This window comes from Castor canadensis, chromosome 9, assembly GCF_047511655.1.
Source record: "Castor canadensis chromosome 9, mCasCan1.hap1v2, whole genome shotgun sequence".
Classification (NCBI taxonomy): domain Eukaryota; kingdom Metazoa; phylum Chordata; class Mammalia; order Rodentia; family Castoridae; genus Castor; species Castor canadensis.
Genome location: NC_133394.1, coordinates 152,050,455 through 152,072,575, shown reverse-complemented (window position 1 = coordinate 152,072,575; position 22,121 = coordinate 152,050,455). Strand labels below are relative to the sequence as shown.

At 51.3% G+C, this 22,121-nt stretch overlaps 1 protein-coding gene across 11 annotated transcripts in view; it reads left to right on the top strand.

Moving 5' to 3' along the window:
* Ablim2 (actin binding LIM protein family member 2) overlaps window positions 1-22,121 on the top strand; it is a 139,685-nt gene that overhangs the window by 100,209 nt on the left and 17,355 nt on the right. For 8 of the 11 annotated variants that reach the window (XR_012435883.1, XR_012435888.1, XR_012435887.1 and 5 more), the window contains 3 exons: window positions 7,716-7,768; window positions 8,628-8,766; window positions 17,348-17,409. Coding sequence is in view for 4 of the 11 variants with exons in the window: in XM_074042686.1 (XP_073898787.1) it covers window positions 7,716-7,768; window positions 8,628-8,766; window positions 17,348-17,409 (254 nt within the window). In the remaining 7 variants the exon portion in view is untranslated. Of the gene's footprint in view, window positions 1-7,715; window positions 7,769-8,627; window positions 8,784-17,347; window positions 17,410-22,121 lie in introns of those variants that run through there. The other 3 variants (XM_074042682.1, XM_074042683.1, XM_074042685.1) reach the window with 2 other exon arrangements.

Sequence of the window (22,121 nt, the reverse complement as noted above, 5' to 3'; positions counted from 1 at the left end):
CAGACCTGAGGCTAATGCATGGCAGATGATCTTGGGACAAGGTCTACAACCAAGAGCCTGGTTCTGGTGGCTTCGATGATGCTACTGTGAGGGAAGCTGCTAAATGGGCCCCAGCCAAGATGGAGAGGGACAGGGGCTTCCAGCTCCACATCCTAATTCAGGCTTGGTCTTTGGAATACCAAACAACATAGAACCGATGATTTACACCTTAGCGAGAAGTCAGGTCCTTGCCTTCAGTTAGCGGGGTTCTTGCAACAGCACATACAGGCTGGAGATTTTTGGCCCTCTGACCCTGTCTCCTGACCACATGAGTCCACCTGGGACAAGTGCACAAAGAGCAGATTGCTCAAGGCATGGAGCAGGAGTCAGAGGGAGTCGAACTCAGAATCTCTGGTGATTGAGGCTATATTGCCTCAGGGTGCTGAGCCTCTGTTTCTTCCCCTCCGCCCTGCCCTTCTCCCTGGCTGGGTGCAAAGCCCTCTGGAATGCTGAATTGGAGACACATTCTACACTGAAAAGGGCAGTAGTGCACATGGCAGGCATCTTGCTAGAGATGGAGGGAGAGGTTCACACAGCAGAGCTCTTGTCCAGAGGCATCCACACCGGTAACTGGATGGAGCCTTTGGGTGGAATTCTGCTAAACTGCTTGCTGTGCCCAGCTGACGAATCGGTGATCTAGTTACGTGTGTTGCGTGTGTTGGTTTTTTATTTCCTCCATGGTGGCAATAGGCCCTGTGCTTTGTGCATTTCTACCTTGTCCCCAAAGGAAAGAGGCAAATTAAGTCTTGGGTTCCCAGAGAACGAGTCTCAGCCAGAGGAACAGAGAGCATCTTCTCCAAGAGACAGGGGCAGGGAGGGGGAGTTAGACTCAGGGCCCTGTGACATTGCCCAGACCTGCTCCTTCGTGTTACAGGTGTATGTGCGGGCAGGGGGACTGAGACCCACCCAGAGGAAGAAGCATCCCTTTAAGTGACCCTCATGGTGTAGTGCTGGACAGGCTGTGTGGAAGGCTGCATGCTCTGTGCTCTGGGGAGCCCAGGACTGAGACTGACTTACAGAGCCCACTATTAAGCACCATTAGCGAAGCGTCTCAGACTGGCGCCTTAGCTGTGTGCTGAACGCAGCAACGCAGGAGGGGTCAGCCCTGAGGAAGGGGCAGCCTGTGAAATTGCTCAGTAGCTGTGGGCAGGGCCAGATCTGAGTCAGAGCATCCAACCAAAGCTCTGTCACCAAACCCTCTCAGGGAGATGGGACTTTACTGTCACCAGCGACCATCTTTCTACTGTGGATGCAAACTGCTCTTCTACCTAAAGGCAAGGTAACTGCCTTCCAGAAGGCAAGGTAATTCCTTCCAGAATTTTGTTACGTTCTTTTATAAACTAGATCTTACAGAGCACTCACTTCCTCTCTGCCAGGCATTTGACCATGGTGTGGGGCTAAACATGAGTAAAACTGTCATGAAGTGAATACCAGCGGGCCTTGTAAATTGTGCATAACGGAGCGGGGGACCTTAAACTGGAGCTTTAGCACGGGATAGCTACTCTCCCTGGCCTGGCTCCCTTAGGTCGGCCTTGGAAAATGATGGATGTATTAGGATGTGTTTGGTTTTCAGTACAAGCATCTGAGGTGTTTCGTTTTTGCAAGCTTTCCCCATCTGTGTAGATCATACCCCTGTGGGAAGGGGGTACTTGTGTGTGTGCATGTGTGTGTTTGAGGCCCAGGTGCAGCCATGCTCCATCCAGGCAGCCTGACCACCTGGTCTCTTGAAGGAGAGTGCAGGGCACTGTCCAGGCAGGACCAGCATTGCTTTCATCCCAGAACCTGCCTGAAACAGACCCCAGGATGATGTGGAATTACTCAATGGTTTAATTAGCTTAAGATAATATATTCAACAAGTTAAAAAAAATCAATCTTTAACTAATGTTTACTTTTCAACTCCCAAGGTCATTGGAGATTACTGGTTTCTTTTTTTTAATTAGTATTACTCTTTTCTGATGCTCGAGTCCTGTTCCTGCATTGGGGAAATGAGTCTGGCTGTGAGGATGACTAGGCTCCGGGCCCAGGGGTTGACACTGGGCCTGGATGAGTTTAACTAGTGTCCACAAAGCAGCCAGGTAATGTGTGGCTGCTGCCAGGCACTGGGTAAATGACAGCTTGCTCACTCCTGGCACCTGGGAAGGCTGGATCAGTACAGATGAGGGAGCTACAGCCGGGTGGTGAAGTAGCCAGCCATCTGCCAGGCTGCTGCTCACACCAGGGTTTGCCTGACTCATACCTATGTCACCTGCTCCGATCACAGCATTTAGGGCCTGACAATATTTCTGCATTACTTCCAACTCTACGTGGCTATTATTTATTGGCTTTTTTTCAAAAAGAAGAGAAGAAAGGAAGCAAAAGGAAATTAGTGGGAAATGGCAAGAAAGGGACAGAACAGGAGCCTCCCTGTACCATCAGGAACAGATGTGTGTCTGGCAGAAGGCAGACAGAGCAGCACAGGGGCTGTGGCAGCCACTAGGGATCAAAGGTTCTGGAAGGTTCTCAGTTCAGGTGCAGCTCTCCATTGGGACTCACAGTATCTAACCACATTTCCTTCTGTGACTAGCCACATCACAGGGAGCAAATATTTCCTTCCTCAGGGTCCATCTCCTCCAGAAAATGAGGTTGTAGGGTTTTTAGGAAGTTTCTGGAAAATGATGTTTGGCCCATAGTGGGGACTTTGTGGAGGTTGAGTCACTCAATGGAAGGAAGCAGTGCCAGTGTTTAGACTGTTTGAGAGGAATACACAAGAACAAAATAACACTCTCCCCAAAATTTCCCAGGAAGTCTGACCATCCAGGTGCAGGGTGGCGTTGATATTTTGCCAGGTTTGCTGTTTGATTCTAAGTAAATGTGAGTCAGATGAACAGGAGGGAGCTGCTCTGGCCTGGGAGGCAGGAGGTGGCTCCTCCCATGGCCCCTGCTCTCCAGCCACTGTCAGACCAGCAAGGATGCACATCAACCACCTACCTTCCCAAAGCCTCCCACCAAGTGAGACACCAGTGTCCCCACTGGTGTGTGTTGATCACTGGCTCTTCCGTCCCTGATTGGAAACAGATATTTGTCCTTTGTTGTCTCTCTGGTCAAGTCTCACTTTGGCTCACCGAGCCAGACAGACTCTGTGTCCACAGAGAACACTCCAGACCTCACACTTCCAATGGGCAGAGGCTCCCAAGGGACATGGCGGTTGGGACGTCAGCCTTTCCTCAGAGGGCCCTGGGACAGAAGCATGCCAGGCCTCAGAAGGAGCTGCCCTTGGGTATCTGGAGGACATGCTAAACCCTCTCGCTCTGAGAGAGGGAAGGTGGGAGGGAGAGGAGGAGGAGGAGGAGGAGTCGGAGGCGTTGGCTCTACTCCTTTTCCTCCTGAGTTATTGTCGGTCCTGCCGTCAGCCAGTGAGCGGGAGTCATTCTCCACACTGACAGGAAGCCAAGTGCTAAAGGATTTAAGTGACTTTCATTCATTCATTTTTCCAAAGAATACTTCTCCAGCGCCCACTATGTGCTTGGCTCTGTCCCAAGGCTGGGGAAACATGGTGACTACACATGGCCCTGGTTCCATGCAGCTGAGAGTGTAGTGGACTTGCCCAGGTTTGCACAGCACACACACACACACACACACACACACACACACACTTCATTCTCTTTCCCTCTCAAGTAATTCCAACTTGGTTTGAACTGTACAGATAGGGGTCATTCTGGGGAGAATAAGAGAAACGACCCTAGTGGGTCTGTTCTCAGAATCCCAGTCTACAGGCTAGAGGGAAACCAGATCTCCTGCAGAGCCCATGGGATCTCCTCCATGTGGCCTGAGGAGATCCTGTCTTTTGGGAAGATCCTGTCTTCCCAAAAGCTCCTTCCCACTTGGACGGCACTGCAGACATTGCAAAAATGTGTCTGCCCTGGAGGCAGAGAGCTAGACCACAGCTGAAACCACCTGATTGGGTGGTCACAGGGGTTGGATGGCCCCCAGAACAGTGACTAGAGTGACCCCCACAGCCCTGCCAGCCCCCTGGACATCAGCGAGGGAGTCCAGAGATCAGAGCCATCAGTGTGTTGGTGCCACCAAGCAGGAATTGGCAGGGTCTGTATTGGAAGCCCTGGATCAGCTATGCTGGGTCCACCTGTCCACTAACTCTGATCACTCACCATGTGCAGGTCACCATGGGAGGTACTGAACACATGTGGCCTTGGCTTTAAGGTGTCTCCTGTCAGCTGCTCAGTGGGGAAGTAGATTTGTGTACAAGTTATAGCAAGCAGAGCTGGGGTGATGCATCCGTGAGTCCCCTAAGTAACACATCTTCCAGGGGGAATGAAGTGAGTGAGCTCGGGCTTCAGGGCTGCCAGCTGTGCAGCCTCACTCGGACCTCAAGCCTCCTCGAGTGTGAGTGAGGTCCACACATTTACTATAACCCTTAACACCCTTGGCAAGTGTTTATCCACACCGTGGTACAGGGTCTGCCCTGGGAGTGGGAATTCAGCAAGAGCTCATCACATGCGAGTCTTGGGGAGCACCTCTGTGCTGACCTTGCTCCCCCATCAAGGCGCTTGTTACACGTCCAGAAACCTTCTAAAACCTCTGTACTCCTCCACTTTCCTGATCTGTGAGCCTCTGAAGACCAGGGTCATGTCTGAGGTTTCCTGCCTTCCCATACTTGGGACAGTGCAGATGAACACTCAGTGAAGGGAGGGAGACAAAGGCTGAAGGGTTAAATGGAAAACAGAGAGTACATGAAGAGAGGAGTAGGTGGAGAAAAGGATGCAGGGATGAATGGAGGCACCAGTGGGCAAAGGAATGGATTGAGGTGGGCAAAGAAAAGCATGAATGGATAGGTGGCTGAGGGAATAAGGGAACAGCTGGATAGATGAACAAGTTAGATGGTTAGAAAGATGTATGGATATGTGGATGGGTGGGTGTGTGAGCTAATGGATAGATGGATGGATGGACTGGTGTGTGGATGGGTGGATAGGTGAGTGGATAGATGGGTGTGTGGGTAGATTGATGGATGAGTGGCTGGATAGATGGATGGATGGATGGGTGGGTGGATAGAAGGATGGATGGATGGTAGATGGGTAGATGTGTGTATGGATGGGTGGCTGGGAAGCTAAAAGAATAAGTAAATAAGTGAATAGAAAAGAATAAATGACTTGTTAAAGGGGTACATAGATGCATTCATGAATGTCCAGGTATGAAAAATTATAAGACAGAGTATGGGAAGCAGGAAAGGCTGGGCTGATCTGTATCCAGAAAGAAAATTAGAGGCTGGTGGAGTCTCTCAGGTAGTAGAGCGCCTTCCTAGCACACATGAGGTCCTGAGTTCAAGCCAGAAGGGAAACTAGACTCTCACTTTCATTGTGATGCCTCTAACAAGACTCCCAAGGGATACAGGAAGTAGGAAGTGAGCCTTTCCCAAGAGGGTTCCTCAGGGCAAAGCATTCCCGAGCTCTGTGTGACACAAAAGACACACTAAACTCTCTTTATCTGATTGTCCTGAATCAATCTTTCTTTTCCTGAGACCCAAACAGCATACTACAAATGAACTTCAGAATCAGCCCCTTATTTGTTCATAACTTCAAGTCTGTAAGCTGGCCTCCCCATTGCTCCAAGATTTGCATGCATTATCTCATTTGGTCTTTAGGACTTGGAGGAGTGGGTATTACTTGCCTGTTTCTCAGATCAGGAAACTGAGGCATCAACTCACCAATAATACACAATACCAGTTTCCTACATTTTCGTGCAAAGCTCTTAGTTCCCAGATGAATGATGGCAGCTTTGCAGCTTGTGACCTTGGCTCTGAGAAGCCCGTGGCTGTACCCTGGTTGACTGCAGCCCTGATGTGCTGGCAGTGTTTGCAGAGGGAACTTGCTAAGTCTGGCAGAACACCCTTCTCAGCAGATGGCAGCTGTGCTTGAATCTGAGGTTTCTGTCCACCAGAACATGTCTGACCAGCCAGCCCTCCACGGCTGTGTGAGGTCCTGGAATCCAGGTCCCCACAGATCCCACGGCCTGAGCTCTAGGGCTAGGATTTCACATCCTGAAGAGCCCTGGGCCAGAGCTGCTCAGCTGTGTTGTCGTAGTAGACTATTCTAAGCATTTTCATCCATTTTCTGAACTTCTTGCTTTCAGGAAAGTGGCTTACTTGTTTTCACTATCAGACTCAGCCCCAGGGGCCTCCTCCAGCATGGACAGTGACAGTACTATCAGAGCTCCCACTCACTACTGGTCTGCTCATCCCTGGGCCTTGCTGGTCAGCTGCCAGGGTCAAGGCTGATGCACTGGGGCATGACCATTGTCTGGGCACACGGAGGACCCTACTGCTGGCCTGTGTCTGCCTGCATGCTCCCCACCTTCAGTCTCTCCATCACAGCCTCCTCATCAGGTTCACCATTAACTCATCTTTGGGAGTAGAGAGAGCAGGGATTTTTATTTTTGCCTAGAAAATCTTTCTTTCCTGAGGAGGGAGAAATGGACAGTCATCAGGAGTAAGGAAATATCCCCACAGCCAGAACGGAAGTGCCCAGTCTTCAATTTTGGCCCTATCTTGTCAATGTCCTATAGTCCAGTCCCCAGTGTCCAAGCTCTCTGACCTAGTGTCAGGCTTGTCCTTGGTGGTGCAGAAGGCAGGGTGCTGTAAAAGACTGATAAGGCTGAGCCCATCACAGGCTGCCTGTAAGCAGCTGCCACCATGTCCTCTATGGTCCCTGGCTCTGTGGTAGGCTGTGAAAGGAGCAAGGGTTCTCACATAATTGCTGCATGTGGGCGGGTGCATGGTGTAGGAGGGCGCTCTCTGCACTGACTTGATGCTGAGGCATGGCAGGGTGCCTGTGGGGTTTTGTTGCTCAGTCTCATTTGGAAGTCATGTCAGCCTGGCTAGGTGACAACTCCCACCAATGCTGCAGATAGCATCCATGGTAAACTGACCCTTGCTCGCTTGCTCTGCTTCACTGGGCTCATCCCAGGGTGTATTTGTCACTTCTTTACTGTTTTCCATGAACTTTTCTCAGTGGTATAACTCACCCACAAAAAAATGCAGTTGCAGACCTCAGGGTGGACAGACGGGGAGGGACTTGGGACTCTGTGCTTGGGTTCATGTCAGCCGCTGTTCCCAACCCCCACCACTAGTCTGCGACCTTGGACAAGGCCCTCCTTGAGCCTCTGTCTCTCAATGTGTGAAATGGTGTGAAGTCCCCTCCCTGCAGGATTTGGCACGGGAGGCAGTGATGGATGTAAGGTACCTAGCTCATGTCTGGCACTGAGGCCTCTGTGGTTGAGACCCTCTGTTCCCTCAGTGTCCCACTTGCAAGGTAGAAAGTGAGTCCTTCAAATACCAAGAGGTTATACCTTAAAACAGGACTCCACGGATGGCTAGAACTGAAGGAGGAGTCACTGCTGTACCTCCATTCGCCCTTAGGGCTCATGTCTACCACCAGGCCCTCTCCTCTGGGAGCCATTCATGCTCAAAGGCTGCACCCACAAACTGGGCTGTGACCCCAGGAGCCATTCACATTCATGGCATTCCCCCTACTCCGCCCCAGGCCTGCTCCAGCTTTTCTTGCTCCTAGCCCTTAAAAGACACTCATACAGTTGATCTTTTCTTGTTCTCCCTTACTGAGCATAATGTAAGCAGGAAACGCAGACCACGAGGTGTACGGCCTTGACACACTGACTTTTCCTTCCAGCCTCAAGGCGACTGGATGGGGAGGACGGAAGTTTCGACCAGGACAGCAGGAAGGTAATTGAGGAAGTAGTTCTTACTTAGTGCAGCCCTGTCCTGGGCGGTGGCTTCTCCAGCTTGGTCTCCAGCTCCTCCTCTTCCTCTGATCCTTGGGATCCTGCAGGATCATAAGTAGGAGCTGTGCTCTCAGCCTCCTTCCTATGTTGAGGATGAGCCCATGTTCTGCCACAGCCTGGTCTGCATTATGTGGCCTGGTCGTGGGTCTAAAACTGAGGAGATGTGAACAGTGAAAGGGAAATAAACCCAGGTGTGCTCTGAGGCATTTGGGGTGAGTCTTTGGGAACACGTTTACCAGATGCTATCTAAGAGGGTGAACATCTTAGGGGATCCTGTCCATAGCTCTCTGACACGGTCACACGGCTCTGTGAAAGCAGCCAGAGAGGACGTGAGAGTGAGCAGGGTCCCCAGGTGTGTTCCATGCTTTTCTTACAAAAACAGGACGGTGGGCAGAGTTTGGCCCATAGGCTGAGCTCCTCCATGCCTCTCCAGTCAAGGCCCCGCACTTGTCTTTGAGGAAGGCAGGTAGATGAGGGGAAAGAGCCCATGCTGGACTTGGGCCAGTTCACCTTGTTCTCCTCAGTGAAGCCACTTGGGCCCCAGGCCTCCCTGAGCCTCAGTTTCCTTGTCTGTGAAATGGGGTAATGCCTTTTCCCTGCCTGGAGAAGGTGGGGGAGGGGGCAAGATGAAATCCCTAAATGCTGGGATTTGTATTAAAACCTGGACTTCTCACGTATTGAATTTTCTCACCATGGAGTTGGCTTGTGGGTTAGAAGAAAGAAGCAAATAGAAGGTTCTAGTGAACTGTTTCACTATCACAATGACCTCAATGTTCACATGACTTTTTGTCCCTCTGCAGAAGACCACCTGGCTGCTTCTCAAGGGAGACACAGACACAAGGACGAACTCTCCAGACCTGGACAGCCAGTCTCTGTCCCTCAGTAGTGGGACCGAGCGAGATCCTCTCCAAACAATCCAAGGAGACAACTTCTGCTCACGTGAGTGGTTCTTCTGAGCCAGGAGCCATGACACGCGTGGAAGGCCTCCAGTGCAGGGGCCACACCTGAGCCATCTCCCACATCCCAACCTTGCTTGGTGAAAAATATAAAAGCAAATGTAAGGCAAACCAGATGGCAAGCAGAGCCTTTGCGTTGCCTTAATTAGACAGTGTGCCCACTGTGGCCCAGCGCCGAGCCTCCTAGTGACACTTCTAAGGGCTGCAAGAAAGCTACAGGGGCTCCTGGGTAATTTTAGAAAGACGGCTCTTAGGATCCATCTCCCTCCAGAGCAGATGTGGGCATGGTCCAGGGGGCAAGTCCAGACCTGGAGGTGGTGACATGGCACTTTCCCTGTCTCCTGTGACATCCTGAACAAGGCACTGGTGAGTCCCAGACATTATCGCCTCATACTTTACAGGAGACAAAGTTGATATCTGCCTGACCTGGGGGGTGTCGTGAAGGCTGAATTGGGAGTGACTTTCAAACATAGAGGAAACTCCCGGTCATGTCGTTTGCAAGATGCTGTATATCACAGACAGAAGCCAACAGCGAGCTGTAGTGAGACTCATCAGGTCTCCTGGAGGCAGCCTCGGGTCTGAGCTTGGGCAGGGCTGTTTTCTGTGGCCAGGGCTGAAGTGGGAAACGGAGGACACAGGGCTGAATGAGGTGCAAGAAAGCAGAGGAGCGCTCCTGGCTTTGCAGTAAGACAGACCCTAGTTCAAATCCAGGCTCACCTGTGAGCAGCTGTGTGACCCTGGGCTTGCACCTAGCGCCCTGGCTGACTGACAGTAGCTGCTCAGTAAACAGACATGTATCATCCTCGCCTCACCTTCCTCCCAAATTGGAACTGCGCTGTCTGACCAATGCTAGTGGAAAGTGCTCCGTGTGGGAGGGAGAGAGCAACACATTGGAATCAGGACGTGTTAAACAATAACTGGAAACAAAGAAAGGTGTAGTGTTCTCTTTGGGACCTGCATTCTCTGGTGCCTGGACTGTCCTCAGGGTCTCAGAGCACGTGCACAGGGTCCACGTGGCATGGGAAGACAGACAGAACAATCCCAGGGGCTGGACTCTTGAAGCACGCCCTTCCCCCACACAGGCAGGGTAAGGAGGTGGTGAAGGTCCCTGTGTGCTGAGGGCAGGCTGCTCAGAGTCCTCAGCCCTCTGTCTGTCCCAGGGACCCTTGCTCCAGGAGGTGCCGTGCCAGCCTGTGGCCAGGGCTGTGTCTGGCGACAGACCTTCCTGCCTGTCATGCATGTGAGTTTGGGAGGTGGAGTTCTCTCTGCACAGCTCAGGAGCTGCTCTGCAGCCTGCCCTGACTTACATGGTGTCTTAGCATCCAAGCATTAGCCCTGAGGCCAAAACTGAATGTCTGACGGTCTCAGGTCATGTTTTCTAGTTTCCCGTCCTTCCCCTGCTGGGGGGCAGGCAGGTCTGGTTCCAGGCTCATCCCTTTCCCTGACTCCCCCTGGGAAGCCAACTACTGCCCCCATCAATCCCTGTTCCCCTCTCTCACAAACTATAGTTTGTGGCCTTCCTGTGACCCAGGACCGAGGAAGGGGCACAATGTGGGAAGAAGCCTGGACTGCAGACAGCTGCCTTTCCGGCCCTCCCTCTGACACTGCTGTGCAGTGAGACCTGTGCGTGCAGCCTTCACCTCCTGCACCACTTCCTCTTCTGCAGATGCCTTCCCAGGGGCACCTGAGCGTGACTGGTCCTGCAAGGCTGGGTCAGTCCTTTCAGTTGGGCACTCCCACAGCTGCAAGGGCTGGTTTGTCAGCTCCACCCCTTCTGTTGCATTCCATAGCAAGCAGTGCCCATGGCTCAGATGGGAATAAGCCTGCTCCATGCAGGTGCCCGTGATGTAGCTGGGGAGGTAACTACCCGGTGCATAAACTGTGTGTGAGTCCTAGCCCCCGGACACTTGCTACATGCCTGCAGTCACAACTGCATTCTGCCTCACTTTCTCTGGTGTCTTGACATCAGATCTTCTAGGCAGGAGGCCCACCTTGTAACTTTACCTTTATTTCCATCCTGATAACTTCATCTCGCTCCCTGTGCACCCAGAAATAGCAGTGAGGACCCAGGCTGCCGGTCTTGCCTAGGTCTGCCAGCCTCATGAGCAGTTCAGAGAGGGAGGGGAGCAATTATCCATCCTTTTTCTCATGGTTCTTTTGAGTCTCAGAGCGTGAGCCCATCGGCACCGGTTCCATTTGCACACAGCTTCCACTCTCTAGAGTCGGCACCCAGTCGGTAGCACGCCAAGGAAGGCAGGATTGTGACACTCAACACAGTGGGCGCTCAATAAATGTTGGTTGAATTGAAATGCATTAAATTCAACGGGTATTTATTGAGCACCCACTCTGTTCCAGACGCTGAACAGGGTGCCAAGGGGGAGACAGAAGCTGAGGGCAGCCCCTGGCAGTGCATGGAGAGCTGTGGCGGGGAGGGCAGAGACACCAACCAAAGACTCATTCGTGTGTCCTCTGTTGTCTGTCTACCCAGGTGCCTTGTGGCTCACAGGGGCCTGGTGACAGCCTCATTCCATCCATGACACCATCAGCACATCTCACTCAGAACTGAATTCATTCCGAGTCGTTCATTCACTTGGTATTTACTGAGCATCTACTCTGTGCTGAACCCAGTACTAGGAGCAGATAGGCAGGAGGATAACAAGCCAGAGTGACAGCCCCATCCCAGGGCAATGGTCCTCAGCTGGGCACTGCCATTGTGTCTAAAGAAATACATGGGGTTGGGGATTTTGTTGTTTTGTGCTGTTGCAATGCCAGGGACTCATGTGCTAAGCAGGTGCCCTGTCACTTGAGCCAGGCCCCCAGTCCTTTTGTTTTTATTTTGTTTTTGAGATAGGGTCTCATTAACTTTCCTGGGGCTAACTTCAAATTTGAAATCCTTCTGCCTCCCCTCCTGAGTAGCTGGCATTACAAGCATGCCACAGCTAGTTTTGTTGTAGACTACTTTGTGCTTTTCTGTTACGCATAGGTGTTATCTGGACTGTGTGCAGCCATCTGCGTTATCAGTGGGCCTGGTTTCTGCACAGGAAGGATGGGGCTCCCTTCCATTATAAGAAGAGGGCCTTGAAGAAGGTCTTATAGGATGAGTTTTACTCCCTGATGAAGAACAGGAGGTGGCCCGGACCTCGCCCCTGGCCAGTACCCATGGATACTGCTCCTGCTCTGTGCCCCTTATCCCTCACTTTTCAGGTCCTGCCCTCTCTTTTGAGGTCCCTTGTGCGCACACATGCACACACACTCACTCACACACACACATACAGGTACACACATGCGGTGGTCAGATGTGTGCCAGCATAATCCCAGGCCCCTAGCAGGCAGGAGACACTGGCTAGAAGACTCAGTAGTCCCTAACAAGGCCCCAGGGCTTCCAAAGGGAGGAGCCCCTTTGTCAACCCCAGCAAGGGAGAGGAGGTGGGAGGGGCCAGGCCCCTGGTGTTTTAGGGCATAGGGATGCATGAGAAAAGCTCTGAGCTAGCAACCAAGGCAGCACAGTGGTCCTGACATGGGCCTCTTTGCCCTGAACTTGTCATTTTGTGTCACCTGTGTGTCCCCTCCCTGGGAGGACCCTGTGGAGTCCCGTGTTTGATGGGATATGTTTATCTTCGCTCATTACCCTCCCCATGGAGAAGAAGTCACAGGACACTGGTCCCCTGTGGCCCTCTTCTTTTCCAGCCAGCAGGAGGGTCAAACATGGCCTTTTTCCTTTCCACTCTGATTCCTGTGGAGTTCAAGGTCACAGCCCATGGTTGAAAGGCACATGTCCTGATTTGCCACCTGTCCATCTCATATGTGAGGGAGATGGGCTTCATGCACCTGGGCAGAGGACTGTGTCTGAGACCTCATAGAGGCGGAGTCCACAGATATCAGACCAGGAAGACACTGGCACCATGTCCTCATTTTCAACAGGCAAAACAGGGTCCAGAGTGGGATGCGAGCTGCCCAGTCACCCTGAATGTAGTTCATGAGTCCCTTCTGTGTCCTAGGGCATTCTGGGTGGGGAGATAGAGCAGGGGCCAAAACAGACCAAGTTTCCTATCCTGTGCAGCTGCCTTCAGTGGGATGGAGCAAGTCATCTGGGGCATGGGTGCCTGGGCAGGCGCAGCCTGACACAGAAGAAGTCCTCAGGTAAAGAAGTCAAGGTCCAGCAGAGCTTGAGGTCTGGCCCTAGACAGGGTGAATACCTGGTGCTCCAACCAAAGGTAGAGGCAGGCCTGGTGGGTGAGGACCAGCACAGGCCACATGGCTGTGCCACTGGCCCTTTGTGAGCCTATGGAGGACTCTGGCGTGGCCTCCCAGGGGAGGGAATTTCCTAGAGGGTTCTGACTTAAGTTTCCTGGGACTGGATCTGGCAAGAAGGTAACAGGAAGTGGTCACCAGTGTCCAGGTTTGGGGGCTATTCAGCACATGTGAAGATTTAGTGACCAGCTCAGGTGACCACCAGAGAAACAGCTGACATGGTATGGGAGGAAGACCACCAGGCATGAGTGGGAGCAGGCAGGGTCTCATCAGAAGACCGTGTGAGGGGCTGTGCTTAGGAACTGGTCCACTGGGTAGAATCCCAGCTTCTCACTGCTATGGGACATTGGGTCCAAGAGAAAACCTCTCTGGATGTGAAACTCCCACACCTTCAAAACAAGGATGATCCCATCCTCTTGGCAAGGAGCCTCTGGGGTGAGAAGTTCACATGTAAACACAGAGCATCCTATGGCCTGGCCAGGCATCCAGGCAGAGCACATTCAAGTCCACAGCCAGGCTGTGGCAATCATTCAGCAGCTGGCACAGGCCCATCTCACTTTCTTCCACAGGCTGAAGCTCAGACTGCTCAAGGGGCCTCTCCTCACTATAGCTCAGACCCCTTCTTCTTCAGATAGGGATGCTGAAGTCCAGAGAGGGACCAAACCCGCCTAGGGCCACACAGCAACAAAGTCACATCTTGAACACCAGTGAGACAATGGCAATCTCCCCAGAATGCTATGGCAGGCCATGTGGTCTCCTGTTGCATCTGGAACACTCCTCCACCTACCTACAAGGACCTCATCTTTAATGTCCAGTGGCTCCCCTGACCTCTAATGAGCTGGCCTGGAAGAAGACAGAACCAGGGAGAATGTGCTCGGGACCCCAAGAGCAGTCCAGGCGGAGTTCTGTGGATGAGGTAGTCTCAGGCAGGCTTCAGAGACTTGGCACAGAGAGCATGGATGGCTGAGCCTGGCTGTGGGTGAGGGGTGTCCAGTGCTTGCAGAACCTGATGTGACCCAGGGTTATGATCACCCAGCTGTGAACTTTCCCCCAGGTCTTCAATACCTGCCTTCTCCCTGTTGCCCACCCCCCATGCCCACACACAGCCACACACTCTTAAAGACCATATGATCACATCAGACACTTAGGTCCCTAGAGGACAAGGTGTCTGCATGCCCATATGCTGGGAGCAAAAGCCTAAGTTCTCTCCAGCTGGAAGCTGTTTGACCTTATGCAGGCCACTCATTCTCATTAGGCCTTGCCTTCTTCATCTATTAAGATGGGTTCATGTTCAATGCATAGGCCAGTGAGTGTTGAGTGGAATATTTGAATGTGAAAAGGGATTTTTTTTTTGTATAGAAAAAAGAAAAGTTCTGTGCCCTGACTGCACATGGGGCCCTGGGACCTTTAAAATCAGCCAGTGGCTGTTCACTCCCCAAGAAAGACCAATTTTGTTGGGCCCAGATAGCACAGATAGCAACTGAGTGGATGAGATCAAGCAGACCCCTCCCTCCCTGTGCCCCCACTAAGCACAACTGCGAGAACCTGGAAATAACAGAGCCAACATCACAGGGCAGGAAGAGGGAAGAGGGCTGGCCTCCTACACATGGGGCAGAGAAAAAAATCAGGACTGTGAAGATAGAACAGTAGGAACTATCCAACCTGAACAAAGAGAAATAGAAAAAAATGAACAGGACTTCAAGGACCCGGGAGACAATATTTATATCACTGGATTCCCGGAGAAGAGGAGAAAGAATGAACTTGAAAAAAGTATTCAAAGAAATAATGGCTGAATACCAAACTTGGCAAAAGACAGGAACCTACAAATTCAAGAAACTGAGTGAACCCCAAAGAGCATAAACCCAAAGACTCCACACCAAAACATCTGAACTAAACTTCTGAACATTAGAGACAAAAAAGAAAGAAAGAAAGAGCATCCAGTGAGAAGAGAGGCATTGCCAGAGGGGAGCACTAAGAATGACAGCAGATTTCTCATCAGAAACTATGAAAGCCAGGAGGGAGTGGCACTTTTGTCATCCACTTGTCCGTGTGGATTCTATATCCAGTGAAAGTAGTCTTTAGGATGAGTAGGAGATAGAGATGCTCTCAGACAGTGGAAAGCTCAGACAAGGTGTCCCCATTAGACCTTAAAGAGTGGCTCCAGGCTGTTCTCCAGACAGGAGTAATGGCAGGCAGAGGCTTGGAACTTCAGAAAGGGAAGAACACTGGAATAGGTAATGGTGGGGTAAATGAAATAGACCATCCTTCTTCTCGTCTTCAGTTCCTCAAGTCATATTTGATGATTGGAGCAATAAGTATAACACCATCTGATGCAGGGACTCCATAAGACCTAGCATAGTTGTTGTTAGAAAGATGGAGGCATAAAATGACTTAATGAAAGTAAGGTTTCCACACTGCATGTGATCCCTGTGGCCAGCAGCCCAGGCACTGGGAATTGTTCTATCTCTCCGGGTGGCCGCCGTGTGCATTTTGGGTGAGACCCCCAGACCTAATGGTAGGGCAAGGGTACAGTGGAGGGCATTCACAGTTTTCAAGACAAAGGACAGTACATCCCAGACTTTGGCATACATCCAAATGGATCTGGAAGGCTGTAAAAACACATATACTCCCCAGATCCAGAATTCTCTCTCAATAGGTCTGGGGTGGGGCCAAGCACCTGTGTTTTTATAAGTTCCCCAGTAAGGTCAATGCCACTGGCTGGGGAGCAACTCATGCCACTGCATCTTGCATCCAGCTGATGAGAGCCCCATGTCTCAGCCAGTGGGTCCCTCAAGATCCCAGGATGTTCCCATCTCTGTGTATACATTAGGAGGGAGGTGTTTCTTGGAGGGTCCCCACTGTAAGTTAGGAGAGCGTGTCTGGCATCCTGGGGTTGTGGCGCTCTAGGTGGGTGACCTCAGGCAGGTGTCTGCATGTCTCTGGGCTTCAGTTCTCCTTCTGTGAACATGAAGTGAAGGCAAGGCCATTTACCTGAAGGGGCCACAGAGGCTGGGGGTAGCACGAAGCAGCTCAGCAGGGTTGGCTCCAAGTCTGTCTCCCAGACACTCTCTTCCCAGCTCCCTCTGGTATACAATTTCGTATGACAAGGGCTCCTCTGTCAAGGAAGTTTGGGAACTTGACCTTGATGTTAAAGAGCCCTGCTGACCCACATCCAGAACCTTCCCACAAGCTACCTGGTGGCAAATGGATCCCTAGGCCAAGTGCCCAGTGAGGCATTTCCTTCTGGCTCTGTGTCCATGTGTGACCTTTGTAGAATTTCTCCTTTGTCCTTACTGCTCCATGAGAATTCCCCAAAGCAAGGCACCTGGCCCAGTAATTGCTCAGAAGTGAAGCCTCCCGGGAATGGGTGGGTGGGCCAGCAGTCCTGTGCCCACCTCTGTCCCCTGTACACACTCAGCCTCATGAACACTGAAGGACATGACTGCCCTCCCCTGGGCTGCTGGTGACCCCAAGGACATTTGGCACTGGGCTTAGCTGGTCTGTACTGCTGGAGTTAGGCTAGGGCTGGGGGCAAGGCACTCACATGAGGCAGATGTGGGCCCTGCTGTCTGAAGTTTTGCAAGACAGTGGAAGGACAGACAGCTCAGGGTCCTGGGTTAGGCCTTTTCAGTGTGCTTTCTGGGAGTAGTGATTCATGCCCCACAGGGGTGAGTAGGCGGTGCCCCATTCCCTCCCTCCAGAAGGCAACCTCGCCACCTCTGAGCTGTGGGTGTTGGGTGTGGGGTTCCTTTGTGTCTTTCCTGCAATGTCACTAAACAGGTTAATAGGGCTCAACCTCCTGAGTCCACCCAGGGCCAGCTGGGGAGGTCCAGGGCCCAGTGTCTCAGAGCCAGGAGAAACTAGCAAATCACATTTTAATGTGAGATCCTCCAACCACAAACAGATCTGAGGATATTTTAGAAAATAAACTTGTCTCCAGGCCCCATTTGGCTGCTGGTAGGCCATGTGTGCCACCCTGGCACAAGATGGTGTGGCCCTATGTGCCCCAGGGGATCCCAAGTCTGGGCCCCATCTGTGGAGTGAGGTGACATGATGTCAAAGCCTGTCCTGAACACAGGTGCCAGCTGGTCTAGGACCCAGATGCAGTGGTGTTTCTGGGGTCATGAGTAGACTGAGGATGTCACCTGGCCCTGGCTTCTTCCTAGTCCCTGCTCTGAGGATAGGAGGTCACACCGAGGCAGGTTTGTCATCTCCCAGTCCCTGTCCCTTCCATAAGAAGCACTCCCTGAGCCACGTGCTCTCCCCGCCTGGCCAACTGCTTGCGTGACAAAGCTGTGCTGTGTCTGTTGCAGGCTTCCCCTATTCCAAACCTGACTCTCTCCCAGGACCTGGAAAGGATGGCCTGGACCTCCGGGTAGGTACTCAGTCCCTCCCTCCCGAGGGGCACTAATCACCCCTCACTGCCAAGCTGCACACGGCTCCCACAGCTCTTGATCTCACAGCCAGGAGAGGAGAGGAGAGGAGAGGCGTGACCCTGCTCGCCTGCCAGCCCCTGCCACTAATAGCACTCTGCTCAGGGCCACTTGTCACAGCTTTTTCCATACCAGGACTGGATCAGATCTGGCCACACCCCGACTCCCCTCTGCTCTGCCCCACGACCCAGGCAGACACCACTATGTGAGTCTGGGGAGAGGTGGAGCACCCGGAGTGATCAGGGTTACTCTAAGGAGCCTCTAGGCCCCACTTCCATTGTGAGGTCGAACCCCATAAGGCCCAGAAAGGACTATTGGGCCAGTGGGAGCCAAGTACCACAGCCTGGGCTGGGATGCCAGGGCCCACCCATTGTTACTATCATATGGTTACTAGGAGTGGCCCAATTGGCACCTGTGATGTTATGCGAGCTTCCTGTCACTGCTCTCAGCTGCAGGCTAGTCTGTCCTCCATCCTGTGTGCTCCCAGTCTTAGGGCATCTGACTGTGAGTGCAGGCCTTCTGGAGCCTGACAGCCCCACAGAGGGCCTGGCCTTACCCCTGGCCCCTTGAGAAGAGAGCTTGTAGTCAACACCCATCCCACAGCTGTATGGAATCTCTGATGAGAATCCTGACGGTATCCGAGTCCCCGACATGTAAACACACAGCCCCGGAAACCCCTCCAGTACCCCACTCAGCCTCTTCCCAGTTTGGGGAAATTTGTCCATAAACTCATCATTCATCTCTTAAGAACAACCCTAAAAAACTGAGGACCTTGCGTGTTGTCCCACAGTAGTCATGGCAGTAAGTGTGTAACTCAGAGACAGACGTTGGGCATGTCCTGTCCCCAGGGTCAAGGCCACAGGGACACTCCCTAAGAGCAGGGATGTTATTTCCAGGAGCAGCAGACATCTTCTGGGGCCAGCCTTTGGGTTTTTTCTCCATCTTCTCCGGATCTGTCAGATCTGTTGTGTATTTCTGTCCAGAGCCCAGCTTGGGAACCCTGGCTCAGGCGCCTCTGCATGACTGGATTCTAGTGGACCCCAAGCCCCCTCCCTCCCTTCCCACTAACCGCTCTTCCCATCCTGGAATGGACACGCATGTAGCATGCTTCTTTGAATTTTCTTCATCCTCCACAGGGAAAGCAGGGGATAAGACCTGCATGGGACTCCTGCAACATCAAGGGCGCTGGGGGCAGTGGGAGTCTGTCTAGCATGTTCTCTTCTCACTGGGGGCAGCTGCTGTCTAACCCAGCAGCCAGAGGGTGTGTCATTCTTCATCTGACTAAGCCAACATGCTACCCCATCCAAGTCAGGCGCTGGGGGTTTGCTCGATGTAGGAGAGAAGGGACAGCTCTCTCTGCATGTCCAGCCTGTGCACCCTCTGCGAGCACCTCGGCTAGCATGTGTCAGTGGATGGATTGAAGCCTTGGCCTCTGCTGACCTCATGTCTCCAGATGCCCTACCTGGAAGGTTGAGAACAGCTGGTCCAGACATTCTGGCAGGACAGTCTTTGCTTCTCCCAGAATGAGTGCCAGCAGCAGCTTAAGCTTTACAGGATTAAGAGCTAGACCTTGTGAGGATGCCTCTCCTGCTACCCCAGCAGGTGTGGGGAGCATATTGCAAGCCCAGGTGCCCTTGTGTGAGTGGGGGAGTCCACAAAGTTGGAATTCATCCTCCTGGGAAGCTGTACCTTTTCACGTTCGCTGTAGGGGCAATATTGTCACTCACTGCTCTGAGATTCATTTTTTCCCTGGTAATGCTCTTTCTTAGTTTTCTTTCACTCTCTCTACAACCCTTTTGTACTTTCATGCCTCATCAGTGTGTAGACCAGGTCCTCGGTCTGTCAAGTGACCAGCCCTATGGGCATCCGCGCCCAGCAGCTGCACTCTGGCCCTTCTCCCTGAGGTTTCCAATGAGTGCACATCCATACTCCTTTACCAATGGCCTTTGCTGCCCCAGAGTTATTTCTTAGGTGCTTTCTTGGATTTTTTTTTTTTTTAGCTTCCAGAAAAAGGATTCTAGGGGCCTAAGTAAAAGCACAGATGTAGTGAGACCAAAGTTCCATTAAAATTAAACCACAATAGAGGGGGAAACTTTGGGAGAAAATGATATCAAAAACAAACAAATGCACACTGTATGAGAAAAGCTACCCAAGCTTTCCTCTGAGCTTCCTGATAGCCAAGGCCTAGACACAACTGTGACTTTACCTAATTACGTAGTTCTCGTTGTCTGAGGAACTGAAGGAAATCAGGGCAAAGATCTTCCTGGGTCTTGCTTCAAGGGGAGTTTGTGATGAGGACCCAGTGATCCAAAGCACTGTATGTCCCAAAGGTCATGAGAACATCCAGACAACCTGCAGGAGGAGGTTATCTGCTCCTGTCTGCTGCAGGAAGTCATGCTTACAAACCCACCCATGAGCAGGGTGTCAGCCTCCTGCTACAGGTTCCCCTGTGGATGAGGCTGTAATGATTCTGACATGTGCCCCTGGTCTGCTAAGAGAATGGCCACTGGCCACCTGCAGATCCTTGTGACAGTTCCCTGGAAGAAATTCCATGTTGAAAACCTCTGTTGCCACCTGTGAATAGATTGAATTTCAATGTTAAAAGGCAGAGACTGTCAGGCTGAATTTTTAAAAATAGCGTTGTCATAGCATGCCACTATAAGATATAAACTTAAAATCATTTTTAAATGATAGGAAGGAAAAGGATAAAAAACAGATGTTAAAATTACACATGGAAGGCAGCATCAATGTTAGTATCAGATGAGGTCAAAGTTAAGGTTCAACAAAATTGATATGTAAAGAGATAAAGGGCCAATTTAATAAACAGTTATAGCATTCGTAAACTTAAATGCACCAAGCAATGTGGCAATGCCAGGCATCTTGGGAAAATGCTAGCAGTGTAGGTGATTTGGATGTGGCTCTTTTGCAATAAGACCTGGATCCAGTGAACAAAGAATAATTTAAAAATATAAACAGCAAGCTAAATCTGATAAAATATGTATCTTTTAAATTCAGTTTTCACATGTTTATAAAACATTTACCAAAAAATGTTTATGTATATGACTACAAACAGAATCTTAATGAAATTTTTAAAATTCTGAGGTTTCCAGCTGTAGTGCTAGAAAGAACATATGCATTAGACTCAGAAGGACCTGAGTTCAAATCCCACCTCTATCTTTGGACAAGTTACTTAAACCTTCTGAATCTTCACAGAATTAAAGAAAAAGCAATCCTTATCTCTTAAAGTTATCATGAGGACACAAGAGCTGTGAGATCTTCCCATGATCTCCATAAAATGGTTCTCACTAGTCGTCATTTGAAAAGCAAGTGTCTAGCACCTCTTTCCCCAGCTGAGTGAGACAGCTCTCGAATGTGGCTTTAGCAAGAAAGTGATGGTCACGGGCCACCATCTCATTCCTATTGGTTGTCCCAGTGTGATTTTTTTTTTGCAATGGAAAACACGTGGGTTCAAATTTCTACAGCCCCGGGTGTTTGTTAACCTCTGTAAGCTTCTTATAATAAAATGAATATGGTACTGTTCACCTCCTGGAGTTGCAGAAAGATTAGGGGATATATCTGTAGAACAGCTGTGCACAAAATCCCTAGCACCTCCATTGAGGACTGAGGGAAGACAGCCAGGGAGGGGCTAGGAAGTGCTGCCTTGGGCTGGTCCCCTGGCCACTCAGCTCTCCTGCTGGTGCAGACACGAGGGAGAACAGGACTTGCTTGCCCTGGGACGTCTTGCACAGCCTTTCCCTTTGCATTCAGAAGACCAGGTATCGATTGCACCCTCCCTGAACTGGATCAACCTGACGCCCCCCTCCTGCACCTGGAGGATGTCCCACCTACCCTGCCCACGTAGTTCTGGGGAGTCCTGTCTCACCTCAGAGCCTGGAAGACTGAGGAAGCTGGTTCTGCTGCCCGGAAGGTGGTGGCCTGGGCAGTCTGACAGCCTGTGATGCAGGACTCCAGACAGTAGATGGCAGCATTTCTCCTTCACTCAGTCAACACCAAGCAGGCAAAAAGGCCTGTCCAAGACAGGCTTGCAATGCTTTATGAAAGAAGGAAGCTCCCTGGTGGACAGGCTCACCTCAGGTACTGGTCTGAAAGAGAAAACATCCCCCAAAACTGTCCTTGAGAACTCCTGAGAGAAAGTGGCGGTGGTGAGAGGTCTTGAAGTGAGGTCTGTGTGAGGCAGTGAGGCACTGACCAAATGACAGAGCCGTGGAGATGTAATAATTTTAGAAACCCAAATCAATGCAAAAAATCCACAATGAACAAAATACCAAAAATTTAAATAAAGAGCCTTCCCAACGCTCTGCTTATACACTTCCGCACTCACCAGCCTGGTCCCAGACTCCTGGGAGCAGCCATGTGGCTGGAGGAAGGTCCCAGCTTCTCTGTTGGCCTGTTACCTCCTTATTCCAGAAGAAGAGCTTAGGTTGTGGGGTCCTTTCCTGTTCCTGCAATCTCTGGGGGCTGTGACAAGTGCCTTGCTTACTGTCCTTTTCAGCAGGGCAGTGCTGAAAGTAGCTTTCCTTGTAACAGTATCTGCTGGGCTGAGCACCCTGTCCCTCTCCTACTCAGAGCTCTCTGCTGAAATGCAATCCCTGTACCCAATTTCAGAAGCACCGGTCAACAGTTCTGACCCCAT